We start from the raw sequence: 15197 nt of genomic DNA on the forward strand, positions 1-15197 counted from the left end.
TGACCACAGAGACGAGAACGCTCAGTTACGGAGGAGGCGCAAAAGTGGAATCTTTTCAATAGGAAATTGAAGTTTAAAGGTGGCTCTGATGGGGTGTTTTTTGGTAAGCTAACTAAGAACAATTATTTCCACTGGGCAATAATTCAGTAACCAGGAGTTATCAACTTCAGAACATCAGCAAAATAATGAGCAGAAATTAAAAAATGCATTTATTTTTAAAAAAGGGTCAAGTGGGATATGGAACAACCTCCCAGAAACATAATTGTTTTAACAGGAATGATGATATATGTTTGAAAAACATGTACGCGTCAGAATAACATGCATAAGATTTTGAAGCAATTTAGGTGTCCCATTTACTGACAGTATGCCATTAAAACGTGAAAGTCAAGAGGCAAAGGCCACAAAAAAGTCCAATACTTTTGTGGGGTCAGGAGGAGAAGGAGCTTATTTCCAAGCTCACAACAATAATGCAAACTATTGCCACCATCGTCAGTCCAACCCCCTCTACCACCTATTTGTTTGGCGCTGGGTCATTCTCCAAGCTACATGTCAGTGCATTGGTCTTGAGCTGGTAAGATGCAGCAAAATCTCTGTTAGGAGCATGCAATGTGGCAGCAGCATTTCACAAAATACCACCCCAAAATTACTCTTGCCAGAAGGATTGGGCATCCAGTTCTCATTCCATAAACTGGTCGTGTAATGTTTAAAATAATCCTGGAAAGGGTTAATCTTTCCAGAAATAAGGACCCAGTGGCAAGGAATGGTAAATCATTGGCAAGCCCCAAACATTGGAAATAAGCTCCTTTTCCTCCGAACTCCACAATAGTAGTATCAGATGTTTTTTGTAGTGTTTCTATCCCTCTCTCTTGCTCAAATGAAAAAAAGGAGATCCAGATCGAGAGATGCTGTTTTGAAAACTTGTTATAGCCGAGAAGGTAATTGGACTGTTGGTGTTTCCAAGCACAAGTTCTTTCCTTTATCCTTAAGTGGCCCTACCTCTTCTGAGTTAGCCTCTTGTTTTTTATGTATATACAAAAAAATGTTGGGATTCTCTTTAATCCAGTTGTCAAGGTCATTTCATGGCCCCTCCTTGCTCTGCTAATTCCCTGCTTTCTTTATATTCCTCATGGGCCCTGTCCAATTTTAGGCTTCCTGAACCTTACATATTATACATTTTCTTTCCCATTTGACTACATTCACAAACTGCCTTCATTATCCAACTGTCCCTTACCTTATCATTTTTGTCCTTCCTTCTTAGTGGACCATGCCAGTCCTGAACTCTAATCTGTGGGTCTTTGACACGTGGAAATTGTTTAATATGGACTTGCCCGATTTCAGCTGCTACCAATTCATTTTCTCAGCTCCTGTCTAATTCTGTAGTAATTTGAATCTCCCCCAGTTTAGTACCTTCCCACAAGGTCCTGACTCACCCTTATTCATAGCTATCTGAAATCTTAAGGAGCTGTGATCACTGTTTCCAAAATGCTCTCCTAATGAAAGGTCAGTCACCTGGTCAGGCTCATTTGCCAGTACGATGTCCAGTATCATCTGTCCTCTAGTTGGACTGTCCACATGCTGTTTGCACCTAACAAATTCTGCCCCGTATAAGCCTCTTGCTCTCAGGAAGTTCCAGTCAATATTAGGAAAGTTAAAGTCACCCACTCTGATAACCCTGTTGTTATTGCATCTTTCCATAATCTACCTAAATATTTGTTCTTCAATGTCCTGATCCCTGTTGGGGGTCTAGAGTATAATCGCATCAGAGAGATTTCACCCTTCTTATTTTTGAGCTCTATCCATATTATATCAGTGGATGAGTCCTCCAGTGGTCTTCTGAGTGCCGACGTGACATTCTCCATGTAATGCAACTCCTTCACCTCTTTTAATTCCGCATCTATCTTGTGTAAAACATCAAAACCCTGGAACATTAAGCAGCCAAATCTGTCCCTCTCTCAACCAAGGGCTTGATTTTACCATTGCGTGGTGCCCATTTTTGGGCATGGAAACTTGGCAAAGTTGGGCGTGAGGCGAGTGGCGCGATCCATGCCCACCTCCACGCTGTTTCCTCCTTTACCAAGGCCCGAAAATGGCCACGATCGGGACTGCGCCCAAAACTGGCACGATGGCCATTTAAATGCATTTGCACGCATTTAAGTTGACTTAATGGGCTGCATGCCCAACTTTACTGGCACTTCCCCCTTTAGCACCATGTTCGCCCATCCAGAATCGATGTGAAACAGACATGGTCCATAGAAGTCCAATTCGGGCACTCCAGTTAGAGAGGAGGTAGGTGCCTAGCGTCTGATGGCTCTCTGCTTGGAATTGGGATGGGAGGGCATGGGAAGAGGAGGTCCGTTGCCATTCTGTCTGAGACTGTTGGGGGTGGGGGGGAGGGGGAGTGGCCCGTGATTGATCTGGGTGATGGGGTAATAAGAGGATCAGTAATTCTGGGGGTGTGGGGCAATGTCTGTTGGGGCCAGGGGGAGGCATTCGCCAACCTGGGAGGGACGTGGCACGGGAGCAGTATTCCATCTTTTTTTCTGTGCATGCACAGTTGGAGGCACCGATTGGAGCTGCAGGGCTTCGGATACATTAAGCCCCGCCCACGTGCTGCAGAGCGATTCGGAATTGCTGATATTTTTTCAGGCAGAGTGCATGCAGGGGCACTTGAGAACAGATCTAAAAGTCAGATCTGAAACACTCCCAGATTAAAATCTGCCCAGCACTTAGAATCAAAATGGTAAAATAGGGCCCAAAGTTTCTGTAGTGGCCAAACGAGGGTTGTTTTCTCTGGAGTGGCAGAGGCGGAGGGGAGACCTTATAGAAATCTACAAAATTATGAGAGGCAGAGATAGAGCTGACAGTCAAAATCTCTTTCCCAGAGTTGAAATGTCTAATGCTAGAGGGGCTTTCATTTAAGGTGAGATGGGGAAGTTCAAAAGAGATGTGAAGGACAAGTTTTTTTAGACTGAGAGTGATAGGCGTCTGGAACGTGATACCAGGGGTGGTGGTGCAGGCAGATACAATAGGGGATTTTAAGGGGCTTTTAGATAAGCAAATGAATATATAAGAAATAGAAGAATGTGGACCGAGGACAGGCAGAAAGGATTAGTTTAATTTCGTGTCATTTTCGGCTCAACATCGTGGGCCGAAGGGCCTGTTCTTGTGCTGTACTATTCTATGTTCCAGATGTTCTCAGATAGGAGAGACATGATAGGCTGTATGCAATTTTCTGACCAGTAAGCTTCCATGATTCTAAATTGCGCTTTCAATTAACAACCATCAAAAGAAAGGGCAAAATACATTCACTTCATTGCATCATTATATTCCCTGAATGGCATTTGCAATAGTTACCTTCGCATCGTGGGACAGCAGAATTCCAGATGACATTCCCTTCCTGTATAATACAGGTTATGGTCTCAGATCCTTGAGTTTTAATGAAGCCTTCATCACAGTGAAAAGACACAGAGCTTCCCAAGAGGAAAATATCACCAAAACGTCTCCCGTTGACTGGAATGCCAGGGTCGTGACATTCATTTTGTCCAAAAGCTGGTTAAGAATAATATAAAAAGAACATTCTTACAATCTGAACAGAAGACTCCGAAACCACATCTATCCTCGTCATCCTTCAGATACATATTTTTGATTTTACTCTGGTTGCGAACATGCGAGATTTGGGCAGGACCGGCACTATTATGCTAAGCATTCTTTGAGAGTTTTGGGCAGAACAAAATGAAAGGGGGTGGTGGGGGGGCGGGCGGGGAAACACACTTCAGTATGATATCCGGTGTATTTGACAGAGATTAGCATTTCTGCACCAATTCAAGAGCAGTTTCGTGCTGTGGGTCCACAGAGTTCTAATACTCCATTTGTGAAGGATCATTGCAGCCAACAGGACACCAGAGATAACAGACTGCTCTCTAATACGCTATATCACTCAGTTCACCCCTTTTAGCATTTAAATGACAATGTTTCAGACATCCTTTTACAACCCAGATCAAATATGACTGAATGCATTGCATAGCGAGTAGATTGTTAACAACTCAAATAGTTATTCACAATGATGCACCAAGTGGAGTAGACATGAAAAAATTAAGGTGACATAATTTCACTGGCTGGGAGAACAGCAGGTTTACCTTTTCGAGTTCTATTCTGACATTAAATACTGGACAGTGTGTATAGGATGCTTGGTATGATTCTGACTTTTCTCCCTCACTCATATGAGGGTGGGGAGCAGGGGGGAGGCAAATCAAAATGCAATAGTTCGCTGACATAATTTAAAAGGATTTTAAAAGTTCGCAGGTAATTCGAGGAAGAGAAGACAAGATAGATAAGATGTTCCACACATTTGAGATCTTCAAAAAGAACTTGTGTGGAAGCCGATAAAATTGAACCCAGTAAAAACTTTGTGCGTAAGGGAGGTTCGACACACGAGAAAAACACTCGTGTGAGGCTGGAAATCAGAGATAAAATCAGAATATGCTGGAAATATTCACAGGTCTGGCAGCAGATGAATTCATATTTCAGGCCAATGACATTCATCAATATTTCACCAACCTGAAATGTCGGGTTCAATTTTACGTTCCTCCAAAAATGGGCTTGAAGTCAGGGTGGAATGTTAAATTTAACAGCTGCCCATCTACCTATCTCTTCCCCCATCACAATTACATCAGCTGTGGGACTGGCATCAGGCAGCCTGCCACAAGTGGGCCGATTGAGAGCCTAAAGTGGAAAACTACATCACTCAACAGGTTTCAACGCATATACTGGTGGTGGACTGGGGGAATCCCCTCTTTACTGGGCTCCTTGGCCCATCAAGGATCTCCCCATCCCTACCCAAAAGAAGTGTTATACATCCCCAGATTACCCTTCCCCCACAACCTCTCGAATTCCTGGTCCTTGCTTCCTCACCATCCCTCCCCCCTCATTGGGGTCTGCCAGCATTGGCACCAGGGAGACCCCCTTACACTTAACCAAATTCTAATCAAATGCGGTACGCCTCTGTCCAAAGTGCTGGAGAGCTTCGGGTCTCTAAATGGCCAGCAGCTCTCTGAGGGGAACCTTTTGATCCAGAAAGGCTGAAGTTCAGCCGCTAGTCTTTAAATGGCTAATTGACCATTAAATGACTACAGAGTAGCTGGTATTCCCCATGGTGGGCATCCCCCACACGCCTCCCGCACCAAATGTTTTAGTCAGGGAGGGTGTGGGAGGGGAATCTGGCACCTTGTACAGGACAACTTGTCAATTCTTTTTCTTTTTCCATGGGTGCTGCCTGATTTACTGACCATCGCCTGTATTTTCTGCTTCTGTACATTAGCAGGGCTCAATAAGGAATTCCAAATAAGGAGGGGGAACATTTGGTTATTTTCAGGAAGCTAGTAATAACAGAAATTCAAATTAGGATGTGCAGTGGTGTAATACATTGGAACATGGCACATTGCACCAAGGAAGCCTGAGACTCAGTTGCTGAACCACAATTAGTACCTATTTCCTCTCCATTAATTTTTAAAATTTGTTTTAGTGCAACGCTAATGTCTGGACCCTTCCTTCCGCATTAATTGTATCCTGATTAAACAGCCTCTCTCCCTGCTGCTGAAATTCAGCACCCCCAACTCAGATTTAATCTTCTCCAGAGAAAACAATAGACAGAAACTACTTATGCCCCCTAGCTGCCTTTCCCTCCTTTTAAGAACCCAGGTTGATGTCAATTATCTGTCACTTTTTAAAATCTACCTTTGCTCATACATCATTCAGACTCGATGTCCTGCGTTATGCATCTCACCCCTTCACCCAGTCACGTCAGCCCTTTATTTCTACCAATTAGCAAAAGCACAGGTTCTGAAAATTATCTATTCCAGTGTGCACCACCTCACTTAAATCATGGAGTGTTTAGAACAATATATTCATAACTGACTTATTGGACTCTTGCCAGAATAAGTCATTTTTTAAAAATAATTACCTTGAGCGTTATTTTGATTTCTATGAAAAGCAGGGGGGTTTTTTTTGCTCCTCAGAGAGCTTTCTCTCAATGAGTTTCAGTACATGGATATTTCCTGGTTGGCTGATTTCTCAATTCTTGTAATGCAGTAGAAATTGATCACTCAATTGCTGTTTCACTGGAAGTGTGGCAATCTTGAATTTTACAATCTGTACAGAAGTGAGCGCCTGAGTAAAGCAATTCCCTTAAGCCACAATGAGTTATTTCAGCAATAATATCATTTGATTATTTGAGATATCCTCTTTGAATTAGCAGAATCAGATGGTGCCCAAAAGTCTTGGATCTTGGATTTGAGGAGCATTTGAATACTCCTGATTTCTCTGCAGGAAACTCGCAGTATCAATGTTTCGACAATTACATTCTTAAGATTTGCTAGTTCCATGTCAATGACATTGATAAGGTGAAGAGAAACAGTTGATGGATACGAGTCGTCTTTGAAGCTGCATAAATAGGAGATGCTTTAGGGGTTGGAGTGTGTTATCAGTCCCAGGAACATTATTTCAATTTAATTTGATAAGTTTCCTTTGAAGTTGTGTCTTTCTGTTAAGAGTGCCCCTTCAAAAGGGACTATGAACTTGTTAGTTAGGTTTTTTTAAAAAGAAATGCTGCTCAAAAGAGTGTAAATGGGTGAGGGGGTTGAGGCTGGTGGGAGTGAGGAGGTTGGGGTTGGCGGGAGTGAGGGGGTTGGGGTTGGCAGGGGGGAGATGGTGGCTGGGGCACTAGGTTGAGCTGTGACACTGAACCTGTTAATAAACTCTCTCAGTAAAGAAAAGCTCTTTGTCTTGTTTCGGCTTCACCAACCAGCTTGTATCCTCCTAACATCCTAATCAAGTCGCAGGGTCATTTGCTGGTACTCTATTGCACAAAGTGCTTTATCCTTGGAAACAAGGGAAGACTATGTGGCAGATTAATCCCATCTAGTATTTCATGCTTTCGACTGTCAATCACCAAGAAATCAAATGATCCAGATAAAACAGCAAAAGGTTACCATCCAGAATGTGCTCCATGAGAGTTTGGTGGCAGAAGATTCAATTGTGACTTACAGAAGGGACAAATACTCCAAGGGAACCAGCATAGCCTCAATGGGCCAAATAGTCTTCTTCTGTGGTGTAATTCTATGATTCTGAGAGATTAAATGTTGATGATAACACAATTGAAATGAGTTTCTGATTTACTGTTTTCTTCACCCCTGTCCATTTGAAATGGAACAGAGAATGCAGTAATAGATCAAATAACATGTAGGAACTACACTTTTTTTCACTCTATAGATTCAGCACAACATGTGAATATAAAGCAATGAATGATTTGTTGATTTATTTTAACAATCAATTTGGTGACTTTATTTTTGAATTTGTTGGGACAATTGCCTTATCTTAATATCCAGACTAACTGTGATTTGCATGAAAATTCTAACGGTTGAATAAGTGGCATATAAAGAGGCCTTCATTTCTCAATCTCAATTATTTTACTTTTGCATTTTTCTTTCATAACGCTTCAATGATAACAATCCAGCTAACTTCTTCCACAGCATCTCTCAACTTCCATCATTTAGAATAATAAAAATAAAAACATCACCTCCAAATAGGTCAATCAAACATCATCCTAACTGGGATATATATCACAGTTTGATCATTGGTACTGGGTTAAACTTTTGAAATTCCCTACCTAGCTTTTCTGTGAGAGCATCTTCAGACTGCAGTTGTTCAAGAAGGTAAGTCACCGTTATCATCTCCATGAGAGGTGGCAATAAATCCAAGCCTTACTTGTGAAGCATTTTACCCCAGAAATAATTGAAAAAAAAATTTCCCCAGTTTGAAAGACAGCTATTGCTAGTTTGTCACCAATGTTATTCTTCAATGCTCTCAGGCAGACACACAAAGTGATCCAGTGATGCCACCCATGTAGTTTACATCCACCAAAACGGGGAAGTGTCTGTTATTTGATTGATGCTTCTATACACAAGAAAGCTGGGATTGGAACATTCAATCCAAGAGCACCCTACTGGGCATTGGTGGCCAAACATGTAACTTCACCATGTAACCCACTTGGCTTTCATCCTTCACACACTTACTATACAGAAACAGACAACATTCACTGGAAAAAGAAAATTGAAATGTGCCAATTTACTTGTGTATGTGATGTTAAAGCCCCGGCCTGTAGTGGAATGATCTGACTGGAATTCTAGGCGGGTAATGTGTCCGTTACTGGCCAGTTGCGAAGGCACGTCATCACCGGAGAAAGTTCCTAGAACTGTAGAATCAGCCGTCCCATCATCCTTTATTGTAAGGTAATCGAACTGAGGCTCAATGTGAAAATCATTAAAGATCAGGTGAATCCTACTCGCTTGTTCTGCAATGATCAACCACACGCAGTTCATATTGTTGCCATACTCCTCCGGGTAGTTTGGCGAGAGCACAATTCCAGATGGTGCAGTAAAATTGAAGAAGCAGGAGACTGTCCAAAAAAAAACACAGAAAATAATATATTCGCACAGTATAAACCAGTAATCTAATTAATGCAGACAGTTACATATTACACATACCAATTACTTTCTACAAATTAACACTAAAAGCAGCAGGTTGGAAGAAGAAAAATAATTTTAATCCTTTAAAGAGGCATCACACACTTTCATTGGCTGAAGCTTTGATTTAAAAACTATAAATATATTGAACATTCTTTTCATTGCACAGTCATAATGTTCAATGTATGCTTAAAGCTTATTTATTAGTACCACATTAACACTGCAGTAAAATTATTGTGAAAACCCTCTAGTCTCCACATTCAGGTGCCTGTTTGGGTACACTGAAGGAGAATTTAGCATGGCCAACATACCTAACCAGCACATCTGTCAGGCTGTGGGAGGAAATCCACGCAGACACAGGGAGAACATACAGATTTCGCTCAGACAATGATCCAAGCCAGGAATTGAACTCGGGTTCCTGATGCCATGAGGCAGCAGTGCTAATCACTGTGCTGCCCAGCATTTTGTGACATTTTGCGCTCATCCTCAGCATTCAAATCACATTTTTAGAAGCAATTTAAGTAACTGTATCCCATAGTACCAGCAGCATTTACTTTGAAGAAATGAACACTTAACATTTTTGAAGTACAGTTTGTATGGAGCAAAATAAAAATGCAACTCTGCCAGATCTACAGCAATACAGATTGCCTCTATGAAAAAGTTTTGATTGAGTGGACATGGAAATATTAATTCTTCTAGCTGAGGAACCAGTGATCATCACAAGTTGTTCAATGAAATTTATGTTGGAAGTGGTAAGAGGAAAGAGAAGGACAAATTTCTTCTCTGTAGTGCCTTCGCAGAATGCCACAAGAACAGACTTGAGGCAAAGACAACTGCAACAAGGAAAAAATGGATGTTTCAAGCATTGAAAGACACTTGACTATGGGAAGAGTGTGGAGCAATTGGATTAGAATTGTATTCTTCCAGCAAAGAGGTAGTACAGATGGGTTGAATGGCTTCCTTCCATGGGCGTTTTAAATGAAACATATCATGAAAATTTGGAACAAGTAAACTATACTTGCTTTCATGATGGCATATGAATGTGTTTCTCAGAAAAGGAAGGGATCAAATTTGACTTCATCACAGCAAACCAACATAAAATGTTAACTATAACTGTGAAAGGTAATGCTTTAAGAATACATTAAATCACCACTCTTTGATGTTGATTACCATAAATATAATGAAGCAGGACTATCTCCACAAAGTTAATCTGCACAAAACCCTGGTTCATAAAACAACCTCTTGTTTATTTAACCATTGTTATGGAGAGGCATTAATATCAAGTATTAAACTTAAAATTCATCTGCTGGATTCACATATAAAACTTTATAAAAAGGCTGTTCAACTTTTCAAACAGAGATACTGACTTAAAATGGCTTCAGAATTCAGCAGACCTGACTGCAACAGGATGTTCGTCAAGGTTCTGACATGGATTACAAATATGTCATGCCTTCCTGTCAAGTTTCACATCTGCAAATGTTGATGATTTCTTCAAGGACTGACTGAAACCTAAAATTACTGCTACAATTTGTATATTTATATAGCTACAGCACATTCCATTTTGTCAGGATGGAGACAGACAATTTAGAGAGACAATGTCTAGCCTGGAGTGTTAATATTTTCTCCCAGATCCCCTAATGGAAAAATAAGCCATTCAAAAGTGATGTCTTGGATATGAAGAAAATGACCACCTTTGCCATAACAAAATGACCAAAATCTGTCCAGACGTGAGTCAAACAATTGCCTTCTGTGGAATACACTGTCCTCATCAACTAAGAAAAAATCTGATCAGAACCACTCTTCTGAAGTTGCTTTTATTAAAACACTCAGTTAACTTTTACAGTTAAAGTGGCAGTAGAAAGCAGAAAGAACATCAGAAAGCTTCATTCCTCTTCTATCTCTCTCGTCTAAGTTTGGTCCCTATTTACTTATATCAGTTTGTCAGCAACAGATAGACAAATCCTGAAGAAGACTGCCTTCCACAGCAATGTTCCAAGAAAGAACAGCTACATTTTTAGACCTCACTTGTTTCAAAACAAAACTTTTGGATTACTACAGCCAGACTAACCAGTCATTTACAACTAGTGAACTCTATTTATTTCACTTTATTTGTTGATCATATTTTCGTCAAAAGTTAACCTCCACACCTTGTAACTTATATTTTTGCATGCTTATGACATGTGCATTGTAACAGTTGGACATGTGTTGACCTTCTGCAATATCTTTACTTGGGTGGGTTTCGCACATTAAAAACTAACCCCTTGTTACAATTGAAAAGAAACCTGTCTGACTGAGCTTGCTGTGATCAGCATGTGAACAGTCACAGGCATATCCTTAATTGCTCATTTGCATCAATTAAAAACCTGTTACCATCATCTGGAGGAGTGGGAAATAGAGTGTCCTCCTCCTACCCCTCCTTATCTGCCCATAGCTCTCTGTTTTTGTAAATTTTCCACTAAAAGTTCACTAAAAATGTCAATTTTGCCATGCAGTAGAATCCCTTTCGAAATCGATCATGGTGAAGTATTGAAGTTAGATTGGGCATTAGCACCCAGATCTAGACCACAACTGCTTCACCAACCTAGTTTTAAAATCTCCCATCGGAAGCACTGAACTGTGGGTTTTGGTCTGCAACATTTCAGTTATGGTTGCTCCATTGCAAAAGGTGAATGTGCAATTTATATTTGTAAAAGGAATAAGTAGATTCAGCTTTGGAAATTTCTCTGCCACCTAAGTTTGCAATTATATTTAGCATCTGACATGCTTTTCTCCTCCCCCAACCTCTGAGTTTCATTGGTCCGAACATTGAATACAGGAGTTGGGACGAATTGTTGAAATTGTACAAGACATTGGTAAGGCCACACTTGGAATATTGTGTTCAATTCTAGTCACCCTATTATAGAAAGGGTATTGTTAAACTAGAAAGAGTGCAGAAAATATTTCCTAGGATGCTACCTGGACTTGATGGATTGAGTTATAAGGAGAGGCTGGATGGACTGGGACTTCTTTTTCTGGAGTGTAGGGGGCTGAGGGGTGATCTTACAGAGGTCTATAAAATAATGAAGGGCATAGATCAGCTAGATAGTCAATACCTTTTCCCAATGGTAAGGAGTCTAAAACTAGAGGGCATAGATTTAAGGTAAGAGAGGAGAGATACAAAAGAGTCCAGAGGGGCAATTTTTTCACACGGAGGGTGGTGAGTGTCTGGAACAAGCTGCCAGAGGTGGGTATAATTTTGTCTTTTAAAAAGTGTTTAGACAGTTACATGAGTAAGATGAGCAGAGAGGGATATGGGCCAACTGCAGGCAACTGGGACTAGCTTAGAACAAAAACAAAAAAAGAACAAAGAACAAAAGCAAAAAACAAAAACAAAACTTAGGAGTTTAAAACAAAAGGCAGCATGGATAAACTGGGCTGAAGGGCCTGTTTCTATGTTGTAAAAGTCTGTGATTCTAGTTGGGTCACTCCAAGGCGACATTAACATTACAGCCACATTAATGTGAATGGAAACACTTTGGAATTTGTGTCACAGCTGTCTGTTAATGCCATCATTTCATATACTGTGGAGGGCAGGAATGATGAGTCTCACTGGCCATTTAAATGCAAGATGCTTCTTTAAGAGTTTTTTTCAATGAATTGGAACCTGCATTCATGCATTTCCTTCCAGTTTAAAGTTATTTTCGGAAACAATTACTTATTGGAAGCTATTTCCAATATGTTTGATAAATCAAAATGCAACAAAGGAAAAGTATCTCAACGATACCCTTGCTGAAAGGTTCAAAATGCATTGAAATGAAATGACAAGGTGGCACAAAAATTTTAAATTAAAGATTCTTACAAACACAGCTCGGTTTGTTACCAGACCACTGATTGTTTTGTTGGCACATTATTTTCTGCTCTCCCACGAGTTCAAAGGCCGATTGGCATTCGAATGTCAACGAGTCGCCGTGTAAAAAGCTGTCCCCACTTCTTTTCCCATAAGCAGGAACACCAGGGTCGCCACAACTTCCTTTTTCGATCTCTGGGGAAGGTGGGGAGGTGGGTGGAGAGAAAAAGAGAGAGAGAGAAAGACAGAATGAGTCAAGACTGGCAAGCAAAGTAGGCAAAACTGAAATATCTGCAACGATGCCCAGGGCAAACACAACATGTCAAAAGTAGACACCGAATCTTCCAGCCTCTGAAAAGAGGGTAGGCAGGTTAATATCAAGGCCTTTCATAACAGCCTCGCAAATTTCCTTCTGGAAATTGTCCAATCAGATGCTAGTTAACACTCTTCGACCTGCAAATGAAGCACAGGAATGTCACAACTAAAAATCATTTGTTACCGGCCTCTGTTTGGGTATTGGGACAGTCAACAGTTCTTATCTCAATTGTGACCAAATTAAACTTGCTGTATGGCAAACCTCCCTACAGTCGAACATAGTACACAGAGTACCACGTACAGCATAGTAGATGTAAACTTAAAACAATGCAAAAAAAAAGCACAAGCATTGATTTTCATGCAGCAACTACACTGCTAATACCCCCGGGTGAATCTGGAAGCGAAATTAAGCTATGGGTCATTGCGGCAAATTATCGCCGTATTAGTGTCTGCCCTGATTCTCAGAAAAAAATCACAACCTGTGAAATCAGCAAGAGTCTCTCATATAAATACAATAGAGATCAAGTGATAATTAATACCACAGTGCCATTTACGCCTTTTAATTAAATGACTATGATAATTTCCTGCTCCGTACCCCTTTTCTGTGGTAATGAAAGAGGTCATCAGCCGCTGTCAAATAAAGCTGAGTATCAGGCATTTGCAGACATTTCTCGAGGTGGCTGTTTGTGGGTTTTGCATCTGAACCTATCAAAATCTTTTTGGTAGCTGCACTCAGTTCTGCACACACTGTCCCTGCTCCCTCTTGTTTATCCTGACGGTAAGTGCATCCTCCCTTCAAACTGCTGTCACAGGCTGTCCATAAAGAGCACATCCAGCTTAATTTTTTGCCTCCAAATTGGCAAACTGCCTCTTGGACACCATGCTTAACAGAAGCAGCTTGCCACCATTATAAAGAATACTCAGCAGAGAGAATGGATTCAGTCCCAAACTGAGTCCTCCAAGCAGCTGCCACACATGCAGTGCTCACCATGTATTTCATTAACGCACACACCAAATTCACCAACTTATTATTCATGTCCCAGCCTATTATATGTACACATGGTTTACCTTTCTCTTTTGCTCAGTTTGAAGTGATTTTCTTAATTTTAAAATGAATTGCTTTAGGAACAAGATGAATGGAGCAGCTGGATTGGTCTCTGACCCAGGAAAAATTGGGATTTTCAAGGATAATACCAGTAGTGCATTGGAATCTCAAATTTTGGTTCAGGCTCGAGGACTCAGCAGCAACCAGGTATCAGGGACAATCTGGCCCTAAACAACTTATGTGTCATTATTCTTGAGAATTGACAGGAACTACTGGTGACTGTGCATGTTTGGTTAAATGCAGGAATTCAGAAGTAAAAATCTCTGACTTTATGTGGACTTCTACTTTCTATATTAATATTCTTGTGTAAAAACATTTTTTAAAAGTTTTCAAGAAGTTTTAAAAATATATTTTTAAAAATATATTTTTAAATTATATAAAAACTGGATTATATATATTTTATATTATATAGAAACTGGATTTTTGAACAGTAAATGAAAAATTTCATTTTTAAAAAATGAGAATTCGGCTTCCACCTAAACCACAGCTGTCTTGCTTGCATCATCAACCTGCAGAAGGTGTTCATAAGGTCAGGACATATAGTCCTTATGTTCCAGCTTATGATGCAAAAGACTGATATCTTCTTTGCTGAGTTCATCTTAGCCTGTGCAGAGATCAGCAATCCATTTTTGAGAGGTGTCTCTCTAAGCTCCAAACACCCATTGATGTAAGCAGGCTGTGGCAGGACAGCGCCCAGCTGTTTGGGGCTGCTCAGTTTGAGGCAGAGGTAGTTTGCCAATGAAACACAATGATCTCTTGAAAGTGACCACATTGAAAGTAACCCCTGGCACCTGCACTCGGCACCAAACGAATGAGAGCTTATAAACCGGTAATTGTTTTTTTCCTATGTTATGCCAACGTAAACCACCAAGGAGCGTCCTCTCCAGGACACAGGCCTCAGCAAATAGTATGAAGTTAGCCAAGCATCAGGAACCCCCTCAGCATTGCTTGTATTGTCCAAAGGTGAGGATGAAACCAGACAAGTTTGGCTCGAAAGCAGACTAATAGATGTTGGATTACAACCCATGAGGCTCCACTTTGGATTTTCTGTCAGGATTTATACCTTAGTTTTCTTCTCTTCCAGACACCCACAAGAAAAGTGAGGTTATTTACCCATAGCTGGTGTCTGATTCGAGGATGCCGGGGTGAAGCTTAACCTGGGTCCACGAGGTACCCCGGTTTACCTATGGCACAATGGGGAGACACTACATAGGGCAGCTATGAAGAGACTACGTACTGATTAGAGGCAATCGAGCGCTCGCTTCTCTCTGAGCATTAGCTATACTGCAAGCTGTTGGTGAGAGCTGAAAGCAAGAGCTAACATACAGACAGGCCATTATGCCCACTATACTAACAGATTTAATGCTCCACATCAACCAGAGGAAAACAAGTGGATCCCTGAAAGGGAATCATTATATTTTCTTCTAGTGAC

General features: G+C 40.8%; 1 protein-coding gene across 1 annotated transcript in view; it reads right to left on the reverse strand.

Moving 5' to 3' along the window:
- The window catches only part of LOC145345358 (CUB and sushi domain-containing protein 1-like), a 1850124-nt gene that overhangs the window by 484049 nt on the left and 1350878 nt on the right, over positions 1 to 15197 (reverse strand). Inside the window, exons 12-14 of the mRNA XM_080193174.1 lie at positions 12358 to 12540; positions 8126 to 8452; positions 3355 to 3549 (exon numbers count right to left, since the gene is read on the reverse strand). Of these exons, the coding sequence (XP_080049300.1) occupies positions 3355 to 3549; positions 8126 to 8452; positions 12358 to 12540 (705 nt within the window). The remainder of the gene's footprint in view (positions 1 to 3354; positions 3550 to 8125; positions 8453 to 12357; positions 12541 to 15197) is intronic.

This window comes from Carcharhinus amblyrhynchos, chromosome 7 (genome assembly GCF_965287045.1).
Source record: "Carcharhinus amblyrhynchos chromosome 7, sCarAmb.v2.hapA, whole genome shotgun sequence".
NCBI lineage: Eukaryota > Metazoa > Chordata > Chondrichthyes > Carcharhiniformes > Carcharhinidae > Carcharhinus > Carcharhinus amblyrhynchos.